We start from the raw sequence: 23,384 nt of genomic DNA on the forward strand, positions 1-23,384 counted from the left end.
AAGCATTGTAGACACTCTTTTAAACCTAGTAATAAAAGATGTTCTTCTCCCTTTGATGTTATTCATTCAGATGTGTAGGGCCCTTATCATGTTCCCTCTATGGGCAGCTATCGCTATTTTCTCCTGTTTGTGGATGATTTCTCTCGATATTCCTGGATTTACCTGATGAAATCACGCGATGAAGTACCATCATTGGTGAGGCAATTCCACCAGATGATACTAACACAGTTTGGGACAAGAATAAAGATGTTCAGATCTGACAATGCTAGGGAATATTTTGAGAGACATCTTGCCTCATATCTGTTGGAGTATGGTGTTGTCCATCAGAGCAGTTGCCCCTATAGTCCACAACAGAACGGTGTTGCAGATAGGAAGAACAGACACATCGTTGAGACGGCAAGAAGCATGATGATCACAGCCACGATTCCGATTCGTTTTTCGGGAGATGCAGTTCTCACGGCAGTATATCTGATTAACAGAGTGCCCTCTCGTGTACTCAGATTCAGGACCCCATTCAGCCTTTTTTTTCCTCAAGGGGAGATGTTTCATATTATTCTAAGGGTGTTTGGATGTGTCTGCTTTGCACATATTCTTGGCCCTTACCATTCGAAGCTTGATCCCAAGGCAAAGAAATGTGTTTTCCTTGGATATGCAGAGAATCAGAAAGGGTACTGCTGCTATGATCCAGTCTCTGGGAACCGGTATGTTACTATGGATGTTACCTTTTTTGAATCTACGTTCTTCTTCTCAAAGGATCCTTCTCAGGGGGAGTGTTTTGGGCAAGTAAGTCAGCAGTCTATCCCTCTCCCAGTTCCAGCTCCTGTGTCTACTCCTATGCTTGACCACCACCCGATGTCACCCACCTTGCCACATCCTTTGCGTTCCATTTCACAGCATTACTCACGGCAGAGACATCATAAGGCGGTTGATTCCACTACAGCAGAACTCACACCACTTCCTGTCGATCCCTTGGAGACTCTAAATTCGGCTGATACGGATTCAGGTATTCCTCTTGATCCCACTATTTCAGTTCCCATTGATCCTACTGACACTGTTACAGATAACCTTGATCTCCCTATTGCTCTTAGAAAAGGGAAGAGAAAGTGCACTGCTCATTGTATCTCACAGTACTTATCCTACAGTGGACTTTCTCCTTCCTATCGTGCTTTTCACTCTTCTCTTGATTCAGTGTCTATACCCAAGGGTGTTAGTGAGGCTCTCTCCAAACCTGAGTGGAAGACAGCTATGCAGGAAGAGATGGAGGCTTTGATTAAGAATCAGACATGGGAGATTGTGGACCTACCAGAAGGCAAGGAGACAGTTGGATGCAGATGGGTTTACACAGTAAAGTATAAGGCAGATGGAAGTATAGAGAGGTACAAGGCAAGACTTGTTGCAAAAGGGTACACACAGACCTATGGCATTGATTATCTAGAGACATTTGCGCCAGTTGCAAAGATGACCTCTGTTCGAATACTCCTTTCCCTTGCTGCCTCATACTCTTGGCCCCTGTTTCAACTAGATGTAAAGAATGTGTTCCTAAATGGGGATCTGCAAGAAGAGGTGTATAAGGATCTTCCAACTGGTTTTTATGATAATGCTGAAAAGGGAAAGGTGTGCAAGCTGAACAAGTCACTATATGGCTTGAAACAATCTCCCAGAGCATGGTTTGACAGATTCAGAAAGGCCTTGATTGTTTTTGGCTACACTCAAACTCAATCTGATCACACCTTGTTTGTGAAGCATAGGGGATCTTTGGTGTCAATCCTAATTGTTTATGTGGATGACATTGTTGTCACTAGGAATGATATGAGTGAGATTCATAGTCTGAAGAGGAACCTGCATAAGGAATTTGAGATTAAGGATCTTGGAGAACTAAGATACTTCTTAGGCATTGAAGTTGCAAGATCGAAACATGGAATTTTTATATCTCAAAGGAAGTATGTCTTGGACCTTCTCCAAGAGACAGGGAAACTTGGAACAAAGGCAGCTAGCACCCCCATTGATCAGTACCATAGAATCAGTGCATCAAAAGGTGAACCAGTGAAGAACCTTGGGAGATACCAAAGACTTGTGGGTCGGCTACTATACTTGTGTATGACAAGACCGGACATCTCCTATGCAGTAAGTGTAGTGAGTCAATACATGCAAGCTCCACGAGATCAGCACTGGAAGGCAGTTGACAGGATCCTTGCATATTTGAAGGGACATCCAGGCAAAGGCATATTGTTTACTGATCATGGACAACTGAAGCTAGAGACCTATACAGATGTGGATTGGGCAGGATGCCTTGATGACAGAATATCAACTTCAGGAGTGTGCACCCTAGTTGGGGGTAACCTAGTCTCATGGAAGAGTAAAAAACAAACAGTTGTGGCAAGATCAAGTGCAGAAGCGAAATATAGGGCCATGGCACATGGAGTTTCAGAACTTCTCTGGATCCGTTCTCTGTTAGAAGAAATCGGTGTACAGGCAGAAGAACCTATGATGCTATACTGCGATAAGCAGGCAGCAATCAATATTGCCCATAATCCAGTCCAGCATGACCGTACTAAGCACATTGAAGTAGATAGACATTTTATCAGAGAAAGGGTAACTTCTGGAGAAGTTTGTCTTCCATACATTTCTTCTGATCTGCAGCTTGCTGATGTTCTCACAAAAGGTGTTGCGAAGAATAAGCTGGAACATGATCTACGCAAGTTGGGAATGTGTGACATCTATTCCCAACTTGAGGGGGAGTGTTGAGTGGGCTGATTTATGTTGGGCCGATTTATGTTTAGTTTGTTTTCTTTTAAGTTAAGAAGTTGTTGGGCCTTGGGCCCATTAGTCTTTTATTTTTTAAAGGAATTGTAAGTACTTAGTTGAGTTGCCGCCCTACTAGGGGCATCTTTGTAATATCCCATATTTAAGTTAATTATAAATAGAATGAGGGGCTGGCGGCTAGGGTTATGATCACTATCCTAGTCGACCTTCTTCTCCTTTTCTTCCCTTTCCTCTGTCTATTGCTGAAATCCCCAACTTTCTCCTCTTCCTTTCACAAGAAGCTTGGCTGAAATCAGCACATAAGGCTTTCTACTACTATAATGCTCGTGAAGTATGTGACCCATATCAAAAGGTAGAAAATCAACATATTTATGATAAGAAAGATAAGAGAGGAAAAAAAAAGCATACAAAACATAAGGGTTGTGCCCTTGTTTTGGTCCTAGGAAGAAGTTGTATTGATTGTTCTTGTGTGTCAATTGGATAAACTCTTCATGTTACTTCTTACTTATTAATTCAGATTTTAAAGTCTTAAAGGGTTCAAGACTGTCACTGACTTGTGTGTTGATCGAACCCAAACAAATAAGAAAATAATTAAAAGAAACTAGTATAAGAATAATATATCTATTGCACTACAATTAATAACATAAAATAGAAATATAAAAATGTTGTGTGGTGTCATACATGTAAGCGTTTGGGCAAGGCACCTTCCAAGAGTGCTTTATCACCTAGGCATCTCCTTGACGACATTTTTACGGCATGTTACATCAAAATTTCAACTAATCACGTTAAAGGCATGACATGGTCTACTTACTTTTCATTGGTTTACATTTCACAAGGTGTATTTATCACTAAAGACTTTAACAACATTAAAGATGCCACAATGGCATGTTGGCTTATCACTAGTTGATTCACATTTCTAAACACCATTATTCAATACCCAGTTGTAGACCGCCTATCATCAATACAAACTGCCCAGTCCGCACCTACATAGACCTCAAGTTCTATGTGGCCATGCCCTACAAAACAGATATCTTTTTTCTAGTGTACCCTTCAACTAGCACAAGATTCTCTCTGTCATAGCCATATGTGTATCTCTAGGAGCATACATAAACTCTTAGATGGTGCTAACTGCATAGGAAATGTCAGGGCGAGTCATACATAGGTACCCCAAGTTTTGAAACAATCCCCTATCCTCAAATAACTCTCCATTAGAAGCTGAGAGATTATGATTCAAATCAATAGGTGTGGCAGCTGGTTTTACCCCAAGTTTACTTGTCTCAGTGAGCATGCTAAGTACATACTTTGGTACATGAAGATATCATCTTTAGACAAGCAACTTCAATCCCCAAGGAGTAGTTTGAAGAAGGGAAAAAAGGTCTATGTTGGGAAAGAGAAGACTAAAGAGAGACTTAAAACCAAAGATTCTCGATGGCATACAATAAATAAGATAATTTGCTATGAAAACAGCATCTCCACAAAATTTCACAAGAACATGCAAGGCAAAGAGGATATTTCAGGTTACTTGAACAATAAGACAGTTTTTCCATTTAGCAACTCTATTTTGTTCTGGAATGCACACGCAAGAGCTTTGGTGAATAACCCCAAACTCATCAAGGTACGAAGCAAGATTTTTTTCAAGATATTCCTTAGAATTATTTGACAGAAATATTTTAATACAAGTGTCAAATTGGTTAAGAACAAATTCATGAAATTGCTTCACAATCTTTCGCACTTCATCATGTAAGGGCACCGGATATATCCTAGTATTGCAGGAAAAATCATCAATGAATAAAATAAGTATCAATAGCCACCCATTATGGATGGTAAATGGTAAGGCCCCGTACATCAAAGTGCACACTATGGAAAGGAAAAGTAAATCTTGTATTACTCACAGGATAAATCATTTTACAGTGCTTTGAAAACACACATAACTCACAAGGTAAACTTGATAGACCAACTCCTTTAAACAACTCAAGAAATAGATCATTCAAAGACAAAATAGACAAATGGCTCTAAAGAGGTAGAACTAAAAGCAACTTTTAGGGGCTATCCTTGGATTTGCTCAGGAACATCCAACAAGTATATTCCATTTGCCTCATGGCCACTTGCAATCACCTTTCGAGATTGCAGGTCTTAAAAAAAGCAATAAGGGAAAATGTTATATAGAAATTTAAGGATTTAGTCAGGCTACTTGCAAACAAAAGGTTAGTGTGGAATTTAGGGATATGAAGAATGGAGGTGAAGAATGGTCTTCTTGTCTCCTATTCAGAAAAATAGGGGCAAGAGAGCCATCAGCTAAGGCCTATTTTCTAATAGCCAAAAAGCTAACTTTAATTATTAAACAAGGTAGATACACTAGTCATGTGATCAAAAGCTCCTGAATCTATAATCCAAGGGATTCTACAATTACCTATGAATGTTGCATGGTTGGCGGTAGCACGAATACCTAAATGTCCAAAAATGAGTGGACAAAATCAAATTGCCAAAAATATTAGAAGTTGCTGCAACTATGCTCTCAAGATGATTGATCCGCCTCCCTTCTCAAATTTGACCTTAACTGCTTCCAACTACTATGGTAGTCTTCTCATCATTAAGACCCTTCTCACAATCAGGATCCATGGCTGCATTTGCATTCCAAGTCTCCCCATTTCCATCTTTCTTACTATTATTAGAATTCCTAAAATGGGCTGGCAAGAGATGTGGGTGTGGTCCATTGGGACTTTCCCTTGAACCTAAACATGCCTTCTGCTTGCCAAAGAGATTTTGACATCTTTTATACTCTCCTCTTGTCGTAAATTACTCACATCATTGTTCAACGTATATGCCCTAGCCACATTCAATTTTCAAGATGTCTCTACAACAGTATCTTAAATCTCCTCTGCAAAGTTCATCAATAAGTAATGTTGGTGATGTGGGGATGCATTGAGTTCACCAACCAACAAATGATAGAATAGTTTTCTAGCACCCACTTCTCATGGGAAAGATCATCCTCCTCTCCTTACTATCAGAGATACAACTCCACTTCCCCCTACTGCAATGGTCCCATCATGTTTCATTGTTGTCACAAGCAATAGAGAATTTGCAGGTGTTGCCAAAACCAGTTCAAGCTCTGAGCTATGCTTAATCTATACTTCAGAGTTCTCCATTACTCCAAAACTTCAAGAACTAGTTTTCAGATAGCAAACAATAATGATTGTAAGAGAGAAGAAAAACAGCCTTTTGAGAAGAAAGAACTGTTTAGAAAGATGCAAAAAATCAAAAGAAAGTAGCAGAAATCAGAGTTCAAGAAAGTAGCATAATCTCTTCTCTTACACCCTTAATTCTATTTTATTAAGTTAAACTTTGGTAATTTACAGAGAAGCCCTTAGTTGGGCAGAAAACTAAAAAGACATAACATAAGAAAGAATAGGCCCGGACTAAGGCCCATTACAGCAAAGAACATAAAAGATAAAAAGGATAAACTGCCTATGGGCCATCCGGCCCATCTTCTCTACACTCCCCCTCAAGCTGAGCATAGATGTCAATCATGCCAAGCTTGCCAGTATCATGCTGAAGTTTAGCCTTGGGAATGCCCTTGGTGAGGAAATCTGCTAACTGTCCTTCAGAGGTGATGAAAGGTAGACACACTTCACCAGAAGCCACTCTTTCTCGAATGAAGTGTTTGTCAACTTCAATATGCTTAGTTCTGTCATGTTGCACTGGGTTGTGAGCAATGTTGATGGCGGCCTGATTATCACAGTTCCTCCATCAATGATTTAAGCCACAATAGTTCAAAAACTCCATGTGCCATGGCTCAGTATTCTGCTTCGGCTGAAGATCGAGCAACAACTGATTGTTTCTTGCTTCCCCAAGAGACAATGTTACCTGCCACCAAGCTACAATACCCAGAGGTAGATCTTCTGTCATCAATGTTTCCAGCCCAGTCGGCATCTATGTAGGCTTCAAGTTTCATATGGCCATGCTTGGCAAATAGAATTCCCTTTCCAGGGGAGCCCTTCAAATAACACAGAATCCGCTCTACTGCTGGCATATGAGTATCCCAGGGAGCATGCATGAACTGACTGATGTAGCTGACAGCGTATGCAATGCCTGGCCGAGTCATGCATAGATAAAGAAGTTTTCCAAGTAGTCTCTGGAAGACTCCCATGTCTTCTAACAATATTCCATCTAAAGCAGAGAGTTTATGGCTCATATCAATAGGAGTAGCAACTGGTCTAGCACCCATCTTCCCTGTTTCAGAGAGCAAATCAAGAACATACTTCTTCTGAGATATAAGAATCCCATCCTTTGATCTAGCAACTTCTATGCCAAGAAAGTATCTCAATTCCCCTAGATCTTTGATCTCAAACTCTGTATGAAGGAAAGATTTGAGATCATTAATTCCCGAGACATCATTACCAGTCACAACAATATCAACATACACAATCACGTAAACAGCCAAGAATCCTCTCCTCTTCACAAAGAGTGTATGATCAGACTGTGTCTGTACATAGCCAAAGTTGACAAGGGCAGCCCTAAACCTTTCAAACCATGCTCTAGGGGACTGTTTGAGTCCATAAAGAGATCTCTTCAGCCTGGAGACCTTTCCTTTCATATTTGTTTCATACATCCCTAGAAGAAGAGACATATAAACCTCCTCATGTAATTCTCCATTCAGAAATGCATTCTTTACATCCAGTTGATAAAGTGGCAAGTCTGAGTGTGCAGCCAAAGATAGAAGAACTCTCACAAAAGTCATCTTGGCAACAGGGGCAAAGGTCTCCAGATAATCAATCCCATATGTCTATGTAGCCTTTTGCAACCAGCCTAGCCTTGTACCTTTCAATGGTGCCACCAGCATGATATTTGATAGTAAAAACCCACTTACAGCCTATTGGATCCTTCCCTTCAAGCAAATCAACCACTTCCCAAGTGCCATTCTTGTGCAGGGCATCAATTTCTGTTCTCATAGCATCCCTCCATTCTGGAATATTAAGAGCTTCTGACACAGACCTGGGAATTGGGTTAGAGGCAACAGAAGAAAGGTAGGCAAAATATGAAGGAGAGAGCAAACTATAAGAAAGGTGTTTGGAAATGCAATGTGCAATACACTTCCTTTTTCCTTTCCTAATAGCAATGGGGATATCAAGGTCTGGGAAGGATGGCTCCAACACTTCATTTTCCTTTCCTAATAGCAATGGGGATATCAAGGTCTGGGAATGATGGCTCCAAAGGGGCTGTTACTACATGTTGTCTCATCTTTAACTGGAAGTGCATGAGGCTCATGTGTTGTAGGGGAAACAACTTGCTCATTTCTAGTTCTTTGTCTTTGATACATCCTGGGATTAAAAAGAGGGTGAGGAGGTAAAGGGGGAGGAATAGGAACACTGGAATGAGAGTGAAGTGACTGATCATCCCTTGATTCATTTGAAGGAGGAAGAGACTTAGCAAAAGACTCAACTGGGACAGGAAGAGGAAGAGCAAACACCTATGACAAATCCTCCCCCTTTGGACAATGTCTCTCCAGAGAGGAACAATAAAAGAAAGAAAGCTCATCAAAGGTGACATCCATTGAGACATATCGAGTTCCAGTCTTTGGATCAAAACAACAGTAACCCTTCTGTGTGGGGGAATAACCAAGGAAGATACACTTGTGGGCTTTTGGTTCAAATTTATGTCTTTGGACACTTGGGATATGTACATAACAGGTGAAGCCAAAGACACGAAGAGGAATCGGAAAAAGATCCTTGTCCGGATGAAGGAGGCTGAAGGGAGACTTAAACCCTAAAACCCTGGATGGCATACGGTTTATAAGGTAGGTAGCAGTGAGAACAGCATCACCCCAAAACTTTGTAGGGACATGTGAGGCAAATAGAATACTTCTTGCAACTTCAACAATATGTCTATTTTTTCTTTCAGCAACTCCATTCTGATATGGGGTCCTAACACAGGAGCTTTGATGAATAACCCCTAAATCAGTGAGATAGCAGGTCAAGTTTTTCTCAAAATATTCTTTTGCATTGTCGGAGAGAATAATCAAGACGAACCTTAACATGACCCTCAAAACCAGGGTTGCACAATAGCCAACAACCCAAGAAAACTAAATAGTGCAGTCATTCCATGTAGAGCCTCCAGAAGTCAGTTCAGTATGGATCGATCTCCAAGAGGATCAAAACCCTTCAAGCCTTGACGCCAGGTTGGAACCCTCAACTCCAATCAGATTGCCTCTTTTCTCTAGAACTCCTCTACCAACTAGTGGAACATATTCTTAATCAATCACCAACTCAGTTCTCCATACATGTGTATGGGATTAAAAAAAGGGAAAATGAGAAGTTGTACTACTTTGGTATCAAGAAGAAAATCTAATCAAGTTGTGATACGAAAAAAAAAATTTATAACTTGATTAGTGTGCTTGCACCTCCCAGTCACCAAGTTCCTGGTATTGGTGTCAATTCAGTTTTAAACACTAACATGTGCTCTTTGCCTATTTCTGATGTTCCAGATCCTACCATTTGTCGCAAGAAGATAGTAAGGCTCGAGAAGAAATTTTTGATAATAAGGTAAAAGAGGAAGAAGCAAGGGGTAGGAAAATATGGGAGATGATTAAGGAAATGTTCAAGGAACTTAAGATAAAGGAAATACAGGAAAGGAATCACTTCAAGATAGAAGAAGGTACGAATGAGGATAAAGAACAGGGTACCAATTTAGGAGTGACTATGAAATGGGGGGCAAAAGTTCATGGGAATGGGTAGGGTGAACCAGTGACAAAGTTTGTGGATAAGTTGGGGTGTAAAGCACAAGAGCATAAATGACATGAGGATATACTTAAGGAAAAATAAGGAGGTAAAGTTAGACAAAGAAAATTGGGCAAAGTGGAGAGATTGAAAAAAAGATATAGAAGAGGATAAGGAGTTTAGTGGAAGAAAGGGAAGGGCAAGGGGTAACAAGTACATTAGGCTTGGGAATTGGATCGAATCACGAGGTCAGGAATGAAGATTGTAAACTGGAAAGTTAGAGATTTAGGAAGAGTGAGGAAGAGAGCAATAATAAAAGAAATGTTTAGGAAGGAGAAGTCGGATATCATTCTAATCCAAGAATCTAAGGTGATGGATTTTGACAAAAATGGGCTAAGAGTATTTGGAAAGGTAGGGGATCACACTGGGGTTGTTTCCTGTGTAGGGAGCCTCGGGTGGTATCATGACACTATGGAACAATGAGATTGTTCCGAGAATGGAAGAAATGGTTGGAATGGAATAATTTTTGGGTACAGGGAAAGGAATAATTTTTAGGAGGAATTGGAAGATGTTAGGGGCCTGTGGGATGGACCTTGGTGTTTAGGAGGGGATTTTAATGTGACAGAATTTTTTGAAGAGAGTAATAACCAAAGACGAAGAATTAATTTAAGCATGAGGAGATTTAATCAGTTTATTGATGCTTTTGGGTTGAAAGAAATATCTCTTGCTTATACTAATTATACTTGGTCCAACTCCACCCTATAGAGAGCAACCCAATTTGTTCTTAATTGGATAGATTTTTATTCACAATTGGCTAGGACGAGCATTGGAGAGATCTAGTTTCTAGAGCTTTCCCAAGAGTAACATTGGATCACTGGCCAATTTCCATTTTTGAGGAGAATTTAGAGGGTAGAGGTCCAGCTCCATTCAAATTTGAGAATGCGGTTGTGTATTGTTGGTTTTAGGGAGAGAGTTAAAGTATGGTGGGAAGAGAGCAACCCAAGGATGAATTGGGAAGAAATGATGTTTCAATGGAAGTTAAAAGAACTTAAAGGCAAAGATCAAGGAGTGGATTTAGGAGTGTGATAGGATGAAAGATGGAAGTTGAGGAAAGAACTAGAGGAAATCAATAGAAGGCAGAAATCAAGGAGTAAGTGGATTTAGGAGTGTGATAGGAATGCTAAATTCTTTCATGCATTAGAAAATAGAAGGAGAAAGAAGATCTTTGTGTCAAAATTGGAGGCCAACGGGGCAAAAATTAGCCAACAGAGTGAGATTTAGGAAGCCTTTGAATGACAAAATTTGTTTAATGGGTGGAAAGAAGTTTTGATAGTGAAGAAATAGAGAGTAAAATTTTCTCTATGGATAGGGTTAAAGCTCCTGGTCTGGATGGGTTCACCATGACTTTCTACCAAGATTGTTAGGAGATATCAAAAGATTACATTCTGAAAGTTTTTTAGGAATCTTTTGAGAGGGGTGTGATTAATCTAGGTTTAAATTAAACTTTCATTGCTTTGATACAGAAGAAAGAAGAGGGGCAGCATCCTAAGGATCATAGACGAATCAGCTCAGTGCATAGCCTCTACAAATCATTGCTAAGGTGTTATGTCGAAGGATTATGGATGTACTTCCATCCATAATTTCACAAAACCAAGGGGTTTTTGTTAGGGAGAGGCAAATAATTGAAGTGTGGAGGATATGAAGTGAAATGGAAAGGGTTTGTTCGCAAGTTGGATTTAGAGAAGGCATATGACTTAGTGGTTTGGGGGTTTTTAAAGGATGTTACGGAAAGTTTGGGATTCGGTGACAGGTGATGTAGGTGGATTTGAGGTTGAATTAAGACCTTTCATTACTCAATAGTGGTTAATGGGATAGTGGTAGATCATTTTCTAGCCCTTAGAGGAATTAGGCAAGGGGATCCTCTCTATCCTTTCCTTCTCACATTGATTGTGGATGTGTTTGGAGACCCATTGAAAGGATACTATCTTATTCGGTGAGAAGGGTGAAATTGACCAAGTGAGGAACCTTGGATTGGTGGTGCAAACTTTTGAAAGAATGTCCGATCTAAAAATTAACTTGGCGAAGAGCTACTTCGTGGGAATGAAAATGGAGGATAGAGAGATCTTAGAAAGTGTGAACATTTTGGAGCTACTCCAAGAAGAAGGTTTCGAGACCTTGTGGAACGGTTCACAAAGAGATTGGCCTCTTGGAAAAGCAATTATTTATCCTTAGGTGGAAGAATCACAATACTTAAATCTACTTTGGCCAACCTTCTTGTTTAATACTTGTCGGTGTTTAGAGTTCCAATCAGGGTAAGTAGAAGAATTGAGAAGTTGATGAGGACTTTTTTGTCAGAACCAAACGAGGAGAAGGATCGCGAGATTAGCTAGGAGATGGTTTGTATCAAGCTTTAAAATGTCAATGTCGGCTGAAATAACCTACATTGTAAAAATTATATACATGGTGGAAACATTGTAAATTATAAGCGTCCATAAAACAAGCTCAGTGAACATAAATAACCTACATGGCTTGCTAATATTGTTCCTTGTTGAGTTGGGACGATTTCTTGTTATTGGGTCCAGTTGTTTTGTTCTTATTTTAAGTTGTTAAGTTAGGAAGTTGTTGCGCTTTAGGCCCATTAGCTTATGTTTTTTAAGTTGCGACTGTTCAGCTACTTTAGCAGCCGCCCTACTAAGGGCATTTTTGTTATCTATCATTCTTTTAAGTTAAGTATAAAATATAATGAGGGATTGGCGGCCAGAACTAATGCAATTCTGGTTAACATCCCACTCTTTCTTTCCTCTCTTTTCTTCTCTACGGCTGAAACTCTTCATCTTCTTCTTCTTTCTCTTAACAAGGAATCCATCCTGATTTACAAAACAGTGATTTCTCCTTGGTATCAGAGCAAGGCAAAAGGTTCCTTGAGCTGTTTTCTCATGCAGCCCTAGATCGGTCGACTACATGGTGATTTAAGAGGTTGATCAAAGATCTCAGGTAAGCCCAGTTTTTGGATTTTTTGGTGAATCTGTATTGCCCTGTAGCTAGTCTTCGGTTTCTCATCAAAGTCAGGAAAAACTGGAGAAAAGGGGTGAGTCATGTTTCTGTTCGACTCTTCAATTTTGACCTAGGAAGTGGTGCCCTAATTTTTTAGGTTCCTTGGAGTTTCTGTAGGGGGCGGTTCAATTCCTACCTAATTTGGAGGTTTCTGGAGAGAGCGGTTGCCTCTTCTCTATCTTCTCCCGTCCCGCAGAAAAGAAATCTATTGTGGGAGGACCATCTAGGGCACCAAAAAGGTGTCGCAGGTTCCAAAAGTGTTTCATTTGACCTTCTTGCATATTACAATAAATTTCTTTGCACCTTTTGAGAAGTAGGGATGGTCACAGTGTTGAAAACAAGCTCGGGAGTGAAATGGGACCAGTGGGAGGAGGTGTTGGAGACCTTTTCGGGGCTGGGACCATTACTACTATTAAGTTGGATGGTTCGAATTACTTAGAATGGTCACAATCTGCAAAGATGGCCATTGGTGCTCATGGGAAGTTAGGGTATATTACCTGTGAAGAAGTGAAACCCAAAACTAACAGCTCCCGGTGGGTACAGGAGAACTATATGGTGAAGACTTGGTTGTGTAATTCCATGCTGCCCCATATAAGTAAAAACATTTTATGGGCAAATACAGCTAAGAAAATATGGGATGGGGTTGCAGAAACCTACTCACAGAGGGAGAATGTTGCTAGGACTTATCAATTGAGAAATCGGATTATTGCTACAAGGCAAGGAGATAGACCTATTGTAGTTTACTTTTCAGCCCTTAAAACCCTATGGCAGAAGATTGACCATTTAGAGACATTTGCTTGGGAAACCACTAAGGATGCAGCTGCCTACCAGAAACACCTAGAGAAGTATAGGGTGCTTGAATTTCTTGCTGGCCTTAATCCCAAGTATGATATTGCGAGACAGCACATTCTTTCCAGGGACAGTGTTACCCTCTCCCAGGCACATGCCTTTGTGTCAAGGGAGGAGAGCAGGAGAAATGTAATGATGAAAAATTCTAGGTTTGATCCGTGACTACTGTAAAAAGTCTAAACACACAAGAGATACTTGTTGGAAGCTCCATCCACATCTTGTGCCGAATAGACTCAAAAATAAGAAGGGAAATGCTCACACTGCAGTAAGGGCCAAACTCGAGAGGTATGGGCAGTTCCTAAACCAGCGGGATACAGCCAGTTCCAGTTCAGCAATAGGCGGACAGCAAGATACAGGTGATTTTGGTGGAATTCATTCTACTTCCTTTGCTCAAACAGGTAGTTCACATGCCACTACAAATTATGTTTCTACTTCAAGTAAGGAGGGACCTCCTTGGATTATAGATTTTGGAGCCACAGAGCACATGACCCATAGCTCCACCATTTTATCCTCTTACCAGCTCTGTTCTGGCAGAGACAGGGACTCCACAACTGATGGATCTCATGTTCCCATTGCTGGGAAGTGGTCTGTCAAGATTAGTGATTCCATTTCCCTTCCTTTTGTCCTTCATGTTCCCAAATTGAGCATTAACTTGTTATAGTAGTTTGATTAAGAACCTGAACTGTTCAGTAATTTTTTCTCCTGGTCATTGTATCTTGCAGGATCTGGATTCAAAGAGGACGATTGGGATTGGTCGTGAAGTGAATGGAATCTACCTTCTGGATGTGCTTCCTCCTCATCAAAGTCATCATGTCAGCAGGGATAGTGAGTCAGGGTATGTGGGTCAGATTATGCTTTGGCATAATCGTTTGGGTCATTTGCCTTTTTCTTCTTTAAGTTTTTTGTTTCCAAAGCTATTTGAGTCCATTAGTTTGTCAAGTCTGGTGTGTGAAGGTTGTCAACTTGGAAAGCATTGTAGACATTCCTTCAAAGCTAGTAATAAAAGGTGTTCTTCTTTTCATGTTATTCATTCTGATGTGTAGGGACCATATCATGTTCCTTCTATGGGTCGTTATCGATTTTTTCTCTTATTTGTGGATGATTTCTCTCGATATTCTTGGGTTTTACTTGATGAGATCCCAAGATGAGGTACCATCCTTGGTAAGGCAATTTCATCAGACGGTGCTAACACAATTTGGAACATGAATAAAGAGGTGTTCAGATCAGACAATGCCAGGGAATATTTTGAAAAACACCTTGCTTCATATATGTTAGAATATGGTGTTGTCCATCAGAGCAGTTGTTCCTACAGTCCACAGCAGAATGGTGTTGCAGAAAGGAAGAACAGACACATTGTTGAGATTGCAAAGAAGCATGATAATCACATCTACAATTCCAATTTGGTTTTGGGGTGATGCAGTTCTCACATCAATATATTTGATTAGCAAGGTGCCCTCTCGTATACTTGGATTCAGCACCCCATTCAGTCTTCTTTTTCCTGAGGGGGAGATGTTTCATATTCCTCTCAGGATGTTTGGGTGTGTCTGCTTTGCACATATCCTTGGTCTTCACCACTCGAAGCTTGACCCGAAGGTAAAGAAGTGTGTCTTCCTTAGATATGCAGAAAATCAGAAAGGTAATGCTGCTATGGTCCAATCTTTGGGAGTCAGTATGTTACTATGGATGTCACTTTTTTTGAGTCCACATACTTCTTCTCGAAAAATCTTCTCAGGGGGAGTGTTTTGGGGAAGTGAGCAAACAGTCTATTCCTCTCCCAGTTCCAGTCTCTGTGTCCACTCCTGTGCCTGATCCTCCTATGTCACCTACCTTACCACCTCCCTTGCGTCCTGCTTCTCAGTGTTACTCACGACAGAGACTTCACAGGGAGGTTGATTCCAATGCAACAGAACTCACATCACTTCCTGTCAGTTCCTTGGAAACTCCAGATTCAGCTGACACGGATTCAGGTATTCCTCTTGATCCCCCTACTGTTTCAGTTCCCACTAACTCTACTAATCCCGTTACAGAAAACCTGGACCTTCCTATTACCCTCAGAAAAGGGAAGAGAAAGTATATTGTCCATTTTATTTCACAATGCTTGTCCTACAGTGGACTTTCTCCTTCCTATCGTGCTTTCCTTTCCTCTCTTGACTCTGTGTCTATACCCAAGGGTGTCAGTGAGGCTCTCTCAAACCTGAGTGGAAGACAGCTATGCGGGAAGAGATGAAGCTTTAATTAAGAATCAGACATGGGAGATTGTGGATCTACTAGAGGGCAAGGAGACTGTTGGATGCAGATGGGTTTACACAATCAAATATAAGGCAGATGCAAGTATAGAAAGGTACAAGGCCAGACTTGTTGCGAAAGGGTACATACAGACCCATGGAATTGATTACTTAGAGACCTTTGTACCAAATGCAAAGATGACCTCTATTCAGATACTTCTTTCTCTTGCTGCCACATACTCTTAACCCCTGTTTGAACTTGATGTGAAGAATGCTTTCCTAAATGGGGATCTGCAAGAGGAAAGGTATATGGATCTTCCTACTGGCTTCTACAATGATGCTGAAAAGGGAAAGATATGCAGGCTTAAGAAGTCACTTTATGACTTAAAACAATCTCCCAGAGCATGGTTTGACAGGTTCAAGAAGGCCTTGGTTGCTTTTTGCTACACTCAGACTCAATCCGATCCTACCTTGTTTGTGAAGCAAAAGGGATCCTTGGTGTCAGTCCTAATTGTTTATGAGGATGATATTGTTGTCACAGGGAATGACCTAAGTGAGATTGATTGTTTGAAGAAGAATCTACACAAAATTTGAAATTAAGAATCTTGGAGAACTTAGATACTTCTTAGGCATTGAAGTTGCAAGATCAAAACATGAAATTTTTATCTCTCAGAGGTAGTATGTCTTGGATCTTCTTCAAGAAACATGGAAGCTTGGAACAAAGGCAATCAATACTCCTATTGATCAGAATCACAGAATTAATGCATCAGAAAGTGAGTCAGTAAAGGACGTTGGGAGATATCAGAGACTTGTGGGGCGACTGCTATACTTGTGTATGACAAGACCAGACATTTCCTATGCAGCAAGTGTGGTAAGTCAATACATGCATGCTCCACTTGTCCAGTATTGGGAGGCTGTTGACAGGATTCTTGCTTATCTGAAGGGACACCCGGGCAGAGGCATATTGTTTGCTGATCATGGACAGTTGAAACTAAAGGCTTATACAGATGCAGATTGGGCAGGATGCCTTGATGACATGAGATCTACTTCAGGAGTATGCACCCTTGTTGGGGGTAACCTTGTTTCGTGAAAGAGTAAGAAACAGACAGTCGTGGCAAGATCAAGTGCTGAAGCTGAATACAGGGCCATGGCACATGGAGTTTCAGAAATTCTCTGGATCCGTTCCCTATTGGGAGAGATTGGTGTATAGGCAAGCAGAAGAACCTGTGATGCTATACTGTGATAATCAGGCAGCAATTAACATTGCCCATAACCCAGTTCAGCATGACCGGACTAAGCACATTGAAGTGGATAGACATTTCATCAGAGAAAGGGCGACTTCTGGGGAAGTTTGTCTCCCATACATTGCTTCTGATCTGCAGCTTGCTGATGTTCTCACAAAAGGTACTACAAGGAACAAGCTGGAGCATGAACTACGCAAGTTGGGAATGTGTGACATTTACTCCCAACTTGAGGGGGAGTGTTGAGTTGGTCTGATTTCTAGTTATTGGGCCCAGTTGTTTTGTTCTTATTTTAAGTTGTTAAGTTATGAAGTTGTTGGGCTTTAGGCCCATTAGCTTATGTTTTTTAAGTTGACTGTTCAACTACTTTAGTAGCCGCCCTACTAAGGGCATTCTTGTAATCTATTATTCTTTTAAGTTAAGTATAAAATATAATGAGGGGTTGGCAGCCAAAACTAAATCAATTCTGGTTAACATCCCACTCTTTCTTTCCTCTCTTTTCTTCTCTACTGCTGAAACTCTTCATCTTCTTCTTCTTTCTCTTCACAAGGAATTTATCCTAATTTACAAACAGTGATAACTACTTTCCTGTTAAAAAGAAAAGGGTAAGTTGCTAAACCCTCCCCTGAAGTTTTTGGTTGTTGCTGAAACCTCCCCTGTACTTTCTTAAAAGAGACAAGAAAATGTCCAAAATACCCATGCAGTTACTTTTGATCAAAATGTTTATTTTCCAAATTTTCTCCTCATATGAATCACTAGCTTTTACCCTTCCAATCTCTTTTCTGAAATTGATTTATTTTCCAAATTTGCCCTTCATATCAATCATTCAAAGGCAAAACTGCAATTTCTGGAGGTGGGGGCAGAGTTTAATGCTATGTGGATGCAAGCCCAAAGTAATGATGATGCGAGAGAAAATGCTCTATATTATTTGAGTAGAACATTAGTGGGGGCAGAGTTTAATTACTTCCCAATCAAAAAGGTGTGCATAGCTCTAATATTTTTTGTTCAAAAAATACAGCATTATTTGCTTCATATCTAATTACTTTGGTTTCAAGAGATTGTCCCTTTAGATATTTGCTTTCCCAACTAGTTTTAACAGGAAGCCAAGACCTTAATTCTTTCAGAGTTTGAAATAAAAGATATGCCTTTAAAGGCGGTTAAAGGTCAAGCAATAGCTAACTTTTGGCAGCTCACCCTGTGCCCGATACTATGGAATTATCAAAAGATCTCCCAGACAAGAGCCTTATGCATAGAGACTACAAAACCATGGCAACTCTATTTTGATGGAGCCTCTACAAAACCAGGTGCAGGCACAACCATCATATTTATCACACCATCAGGGGAATTGATTCCCTATTCCTTCTTGCTTACATCATTATGTTCAAATAACACTATTGAATATGAAGCAATTATAATTGGCAAGGAAATGGAACAAGAAATTAATCTCGAACACTTACAAGTGTTTGTAGATTCTCAATTGGTTATTAGCCAATTAAGGAAATATAAGGAGTTAAAAATTTGAATCTAATCACTTATTATAGTAAAGCCAACAACTTATGTCTCACTTCACCAACATTTCCACAAACCATGTGCCAAGGTCAGAAAATGATAAAGCAGATGCTTTAGCCTAATTGGTTGCATCTCTAACTCTATCAAAGCAAAGAGAATTGCAAATTACCATTAGTCAAAGGCACACCCTTCCTCTTGTAAGTGAAAAAGAGCAAAAGGTAGAATTTGTGAATTTTGTCACGATTCAACAAGAAGAAACTTCAGATAGGAAAGTGTCTGTAATTAATTATTTACAATATGGGCTTATTGTAATAGATCCAAGAAGTGCAAGTATACAACGTCAAGCTTTGCACTTTAGATATATAAATGGTACATTGTATAGGATCCATCAATGGAATTTTGCTGAAGTGCTTATCCAAAGATGAAGCTCTTCGTTTTGGGCCTGTTTGTAAGCTTTTGGTTTTCTTTTTCCATCATTTTTGTGGGTGGTAAGCCTGTTATCTTATTAATTATCTAATGAAAGTTACCGTTTCCTATCAAAAAAAAAAAAAAAGATGAAGCTCTTCGTACCTTGCAAGAGGTACATGCAGAAGAATGTAATGTGCATAAGGATGTCCTAGAATTGGTAGGTGTTTAGAAGAATAGGGTAATTATTGGCCCACTATTATATTAGATGCAAGAAGTCACAACTGTGAACATGGTCACAATCAAATGCAAGGAGGTGGTTAGGCCTGATTGGTCCCCACCCACATGTGGCTTCATTATGCTCAACTTTGATGGTAGTGATGAAGGCAATCCAGGTCCATCTGGCATAGGAGTCTTCAGGAATGAAGAGGGAAATATCATTGCACTCTACTCAGGTCCAATTGGAGTTGGGGACACATTAAGAGCTGAAATTATGGTGATTATGGAAGGAATTCAAAAGGTTAAAGAGCTTAATATCAGAAGTTGTTAATTGAAGGTGATTTGAAGCTTGTAATTAGCTAGCTCCAAAAGAGGAAGATGGATGGTGGTGCCACACTTATGAGAAGAGGAAAGTTGTTAAGTTGTTACAAGGGGTAGAGGTGACTTGTAATTGGGCCAAAAGACATGCAAAATGCCTTTGTTGTTTTCTTCCAACAACATAGGAGTCTCTGCTCTTCTCTTCTTCGTCCCTTCTGCTCTTCTCTTTTCTTTAATTTTTCTTTGTTGTTTTCTTCCAAAACCTAGGTTGTGGTCCATAGGAGATAGGCTCAAAAAAAAAAAAAACAAAAAAATGCGCAAATATCAAGAAGGCACATCCCTGGGCTGAAGTGCAAGGCATATTAGGCCCATGCTTTTTGAAAAATCTACACTGAGGCCTAGGCAAGCCACAGACCTTAAAATGTGCCTCGCTAGTGCACCTTTTAAATCAAACCCAAAGTTGTGGTCCATAGGAGATAGGCTCCAAAAAAAAAAAAGAAAAATGCGTAAATATCAAGAAGGCACATCCCTGGGCTGAAGTGCAAGGCATATTTAGGTCCATGCTTTTTGAAAAATCTACACTGAGGCCTAGGCAAGCCACAGACCTTAAAATGTGCCTCGCTAGTGCACCTTTTAAATCAAACCCACCTCTCAATCATAATTACTTCCTCCGCCATATTCACTATTTGAAGATTAATATGTTTCTCTCCAACATCCATTATGGCTATGTTTCAATGGAAGGGCATAAGTATTGTCATGGCCTTAATGTCAATTTCCTCTCAAATCGTCTAGAGAATAGGTTTTTGAGCTTTGACTTCATTTTTTGGCTGAAATCACTATCATCTTTTCCCACTTTCCTTTTCTCCATGAAGCAACACACTTAGGGGTATTTTTGAAGATAAATAAAGAAGAAAATTTATTAAAAAATAAAGCAGAGTACACCATCTTCGGTGACAAGGTGTCACCAACCAACATATAAATCTTGATCCCAAAAAGGACAATAAAAAACCACTATACCAAAATACCATGATCAAACATTCAAAGTACACCAGAATTCTGAACCAAAGTCTTCTTTTCTATGGCATTCCAAATTCTGGAAAGATCAAAACCCAACTAATTATCTTTGAACTGATGATCACCCCTAACTCTTCATTGCTTTTCATCTCCCCTTCAAACATTCTTTTATTTCTCTCCTTCCATACCTCCCAGCAAATAGCCACACTCTTGGGGCTTCTTTCATACTTACCATGGGAAATTCGCAATTTATGCTTTTTTCAGCACTTTTTCTACCATACGTTCCTCTCTTTTAGCTTCTTCCCTGAATATTCAATACCCTTGATTCCTTCATTCCTTGGTAAAAACCTCTGGAACATCTCCAACATGGCCTTCCATCCACTTTTCTTTTTTCCTTCTGGCATGCAAATCATCTGTTTACCACCTTTACCAAACCACTCCATTAAAAACGAGAAACCATCCTTTGAGATTCCTTCTCATCTTGGTTACATATACACTTTTCACTTCTATTCTCAATTATTTCTCCAATGCAACCTGTTGACCATTAAACTTACCACATCCATAAATTGTTTTCTTATCTTCCCTTACCTTCAACGTTACCATAGAGGTGATTTCTTGTTGAGAAAGATTTTTTATTTTTTTGGCAACTGAATTCAGGCACCTTGATTTATTTGTTTTGTATTGCTGGGTCCAGGTGTCGGTAGTTTCTGTATTTTCCTAGTTAGATTACTCTTCACTTAAAATAATGATCTTTTTTTACCTTGTAGGTAGTTATACCTTACCACTAAGTGTTTAAGACACATTAAAACCAAAATATTCAGGATCTCAAATTGGGAACTGGAATTAGCTCAGGAAGAAGGATATATGAATCATAGAGGTGATTTCTTGTTGAGAAAGATTTTTTATTTTTTTGGCAACTGAATTCAGGCACCTTGATTTATTTGTTTGTATTGCTGGGTCCAGGTGTCGGTAGTTTCTGTATTTTCCTAGTTAGATCACTCTTCACTTAAAAGAATGATCTTTTTTTACCTTGTAGGTAGTTATACCTTACCACTGAGTTTTGTAATTTTCACATTTCTTGTTGAGAAAGATTTTTTGTTCTTTGGCAGCTGAATTCAGGCACCTTGTTTTATTTGTTTTGTATTGCTGGGTCCAGGTGTAAGCAGTTTTTGTATTTTCCTACTTAGATCACTCTTCACTTAACAGTAATCTTTTTCCCTTGTAAGAAGTTATACCTTATCACTAACTTTTGTAATTTTCACTATTTTTTCTTTTCTTTAATGAAAATTTTTATCACCAAAAAAATCCAAGGTTGTGACAGGAAGGATGTAGAACAATAGAAGGTTCCCATAGCCAGTGCATATCTCAGCACCAGATTAGGGAGGCTAGCATCTTGTTCAGATAAATCCCTAGGCATTAAGGCTGTTTTTGGTACCATTGCCACTTCTACTTGCAACGTTTTAGGTTGGTCAATACAAATTTTATGAGAATATTTTTTTTCTACCACAAATGCTTTGGTGTTTCTACTATAAATGCCAACACCCAATCCTATGACTATATTTTTTTAGTGGAAGTGGTTATCTGGTGTGATGTGACAAGACATTTTCTCAAAAATTGAAGTTGACCAACCTTAAACATTGCAAGAAGTGGCAATGGTACCAAACACAACCTAAAACCCTATAGCTGAGGATTTAAAAGCACAAGGCGCATAAAAGGTGCAAGGGCCATTTTGCGCCTGAGGCACAAGGCGCAAGGCGAGCCACGTGCCTTTTTGAGGCAAGGTGCATAATTTAAAAAAAAAAAGGCTAAAAATTCAAAAAAAATTCAAAAAATGCAAAAAAATTCAAAAAATGCAAAAACATTCAAAAAAAATCAAAAATTTATAAAACATAATATTAATAAAAATAAAAACAAAATACGTAAAGCATATTCAAATGAGAATTTAAAAATGAAATCAAACATATAAAACATTTTCAAGGATATAAAACCCACAATCTCTTTTTTTCTCTATTACATTACTTCAAGTAGCTAATGTGACATATTACATACATAATTCTACGAACCGCCTTTGTGCATGCTTGGGCTAAGGCACAAGGCTCACCTGGCGCATGCCTAGGCGCACCAGGTGTGCACCTTTTGAATGGGCTGCACCTAGGCCCTAAAATGCGCCTCGCCTGTGCGCCTAGGCGCGCCTATTAAATCACTGGGGAGGTTGGACTACTAATTTCCCAGGGATCGTTATTATTGATGGGGAACTTCTATTTTTATCTTTAATTTTTTGCCTGTTTTGGGATTTGGTCTTGCTCTCTGTTATGTCTCTTCTTGATCCTTTCTGATCACTTTTTCAAGTTTCTTATTGCTCATATAAAGCGGTAAAAAAGAAAGATCAAAGGTACACAACTTGATTTGTCAAGCAGAATAAATGTCAAAGGCATCCTTAACTCCAATAATGAAATATCTGCAAACTCCTTTGCTTTCTTCCTATCTCTATATGTAAGTTTTGTTCAATTATTTTAAAAGAAAAAAAAATAACAGGTTCAGAGTATTTCATCTTTTATACCTGCTGCCAGTTATCATTGGAGGATAGAGAACCAAGTTTTTTTAAACAAGCAATGGAAAAAGATTACACACCTCCCATACTCATCAACAAGAATCCCTTCCATTTCTCTAATTGGATCATCTACAGCACGCTCAGCACGAGATGGACGTCTAAGAAAATATCCAGCAGCTATATCATCATTTGAGCCACCAATATCATTCATGAAATGCTGAAGAAGTGATTCAGGAAGAATTTTCCGCTCAATCCATAGTCGCAGAACCTGACGCAAGAGATCATTAATTACAAACTTCCAAATAAGGACATTCTTCTGTGTTATGACCCAAAAATACCTTAAGACATTGACGACGGTTTTCACGAGCACCAGCACCAGGTGGAGCAGCAGCACCCAATAAACGTGGCAGTGCAGCTTGTACCGTGGGAATGTACGAGGCTCCCACAATTCCTGGCGAAGATTAAAAAGATAAGAAACCACAAAAAACAGTTGATGCTTAATAGATCATTTATTGAATGGATA

General features: G+C 39.5%; 1 protein-coding gene across 7 annotated transcripts in view; it reads right to left on the reverse strand.

The window, feature by feature from the left end:
* The window catches only part of LOC104589016 (ENHANCER OF AG-4 protein 2-like), a 79,662-nt gene that overhangs the window by 11,955 nt on the left and 44,323 nt on the right, over nucleotides 1-23,384 (reverse strand). For all 7 annotated transcript variants that reach the window (XM_010247182.3, XM_010247183.3, XM_088903357.1 and 4 more), the window contains 2 exons: nucleotides 23,200-23,312; nucleotides 22,942-23,129 (listed from right to left, as the gene is read on the reverse strand). In XM_010247182.3, coding sequence (XP_010245484.1) covers nucleotides 22,942-23,129; nucleotides 23,200-23,312 — 301 coding nt within the window. The remainder of the gene's footprint in view (nucleotides 1-22,941; nucleotides 23,130-23,199; nucleotides 23,313-23,384) is intronic.

The sequence above is a fragment of the Nelumbo nucifera genome, chromosome 4, assembly GCF_055504915.1.
Source record: "Nelumbo nucifera cultivar China Antique chromosome 4, China Antique-T2T, whole genome shotgun sequence".
Classification (NCBI taxonomy): Eukaryota; Viridiplantae; Streptophyta; class Magnoliopsida; order Proteales; family Nelumbonaceae; genus Nelumbo; species Nelumbo nucifera.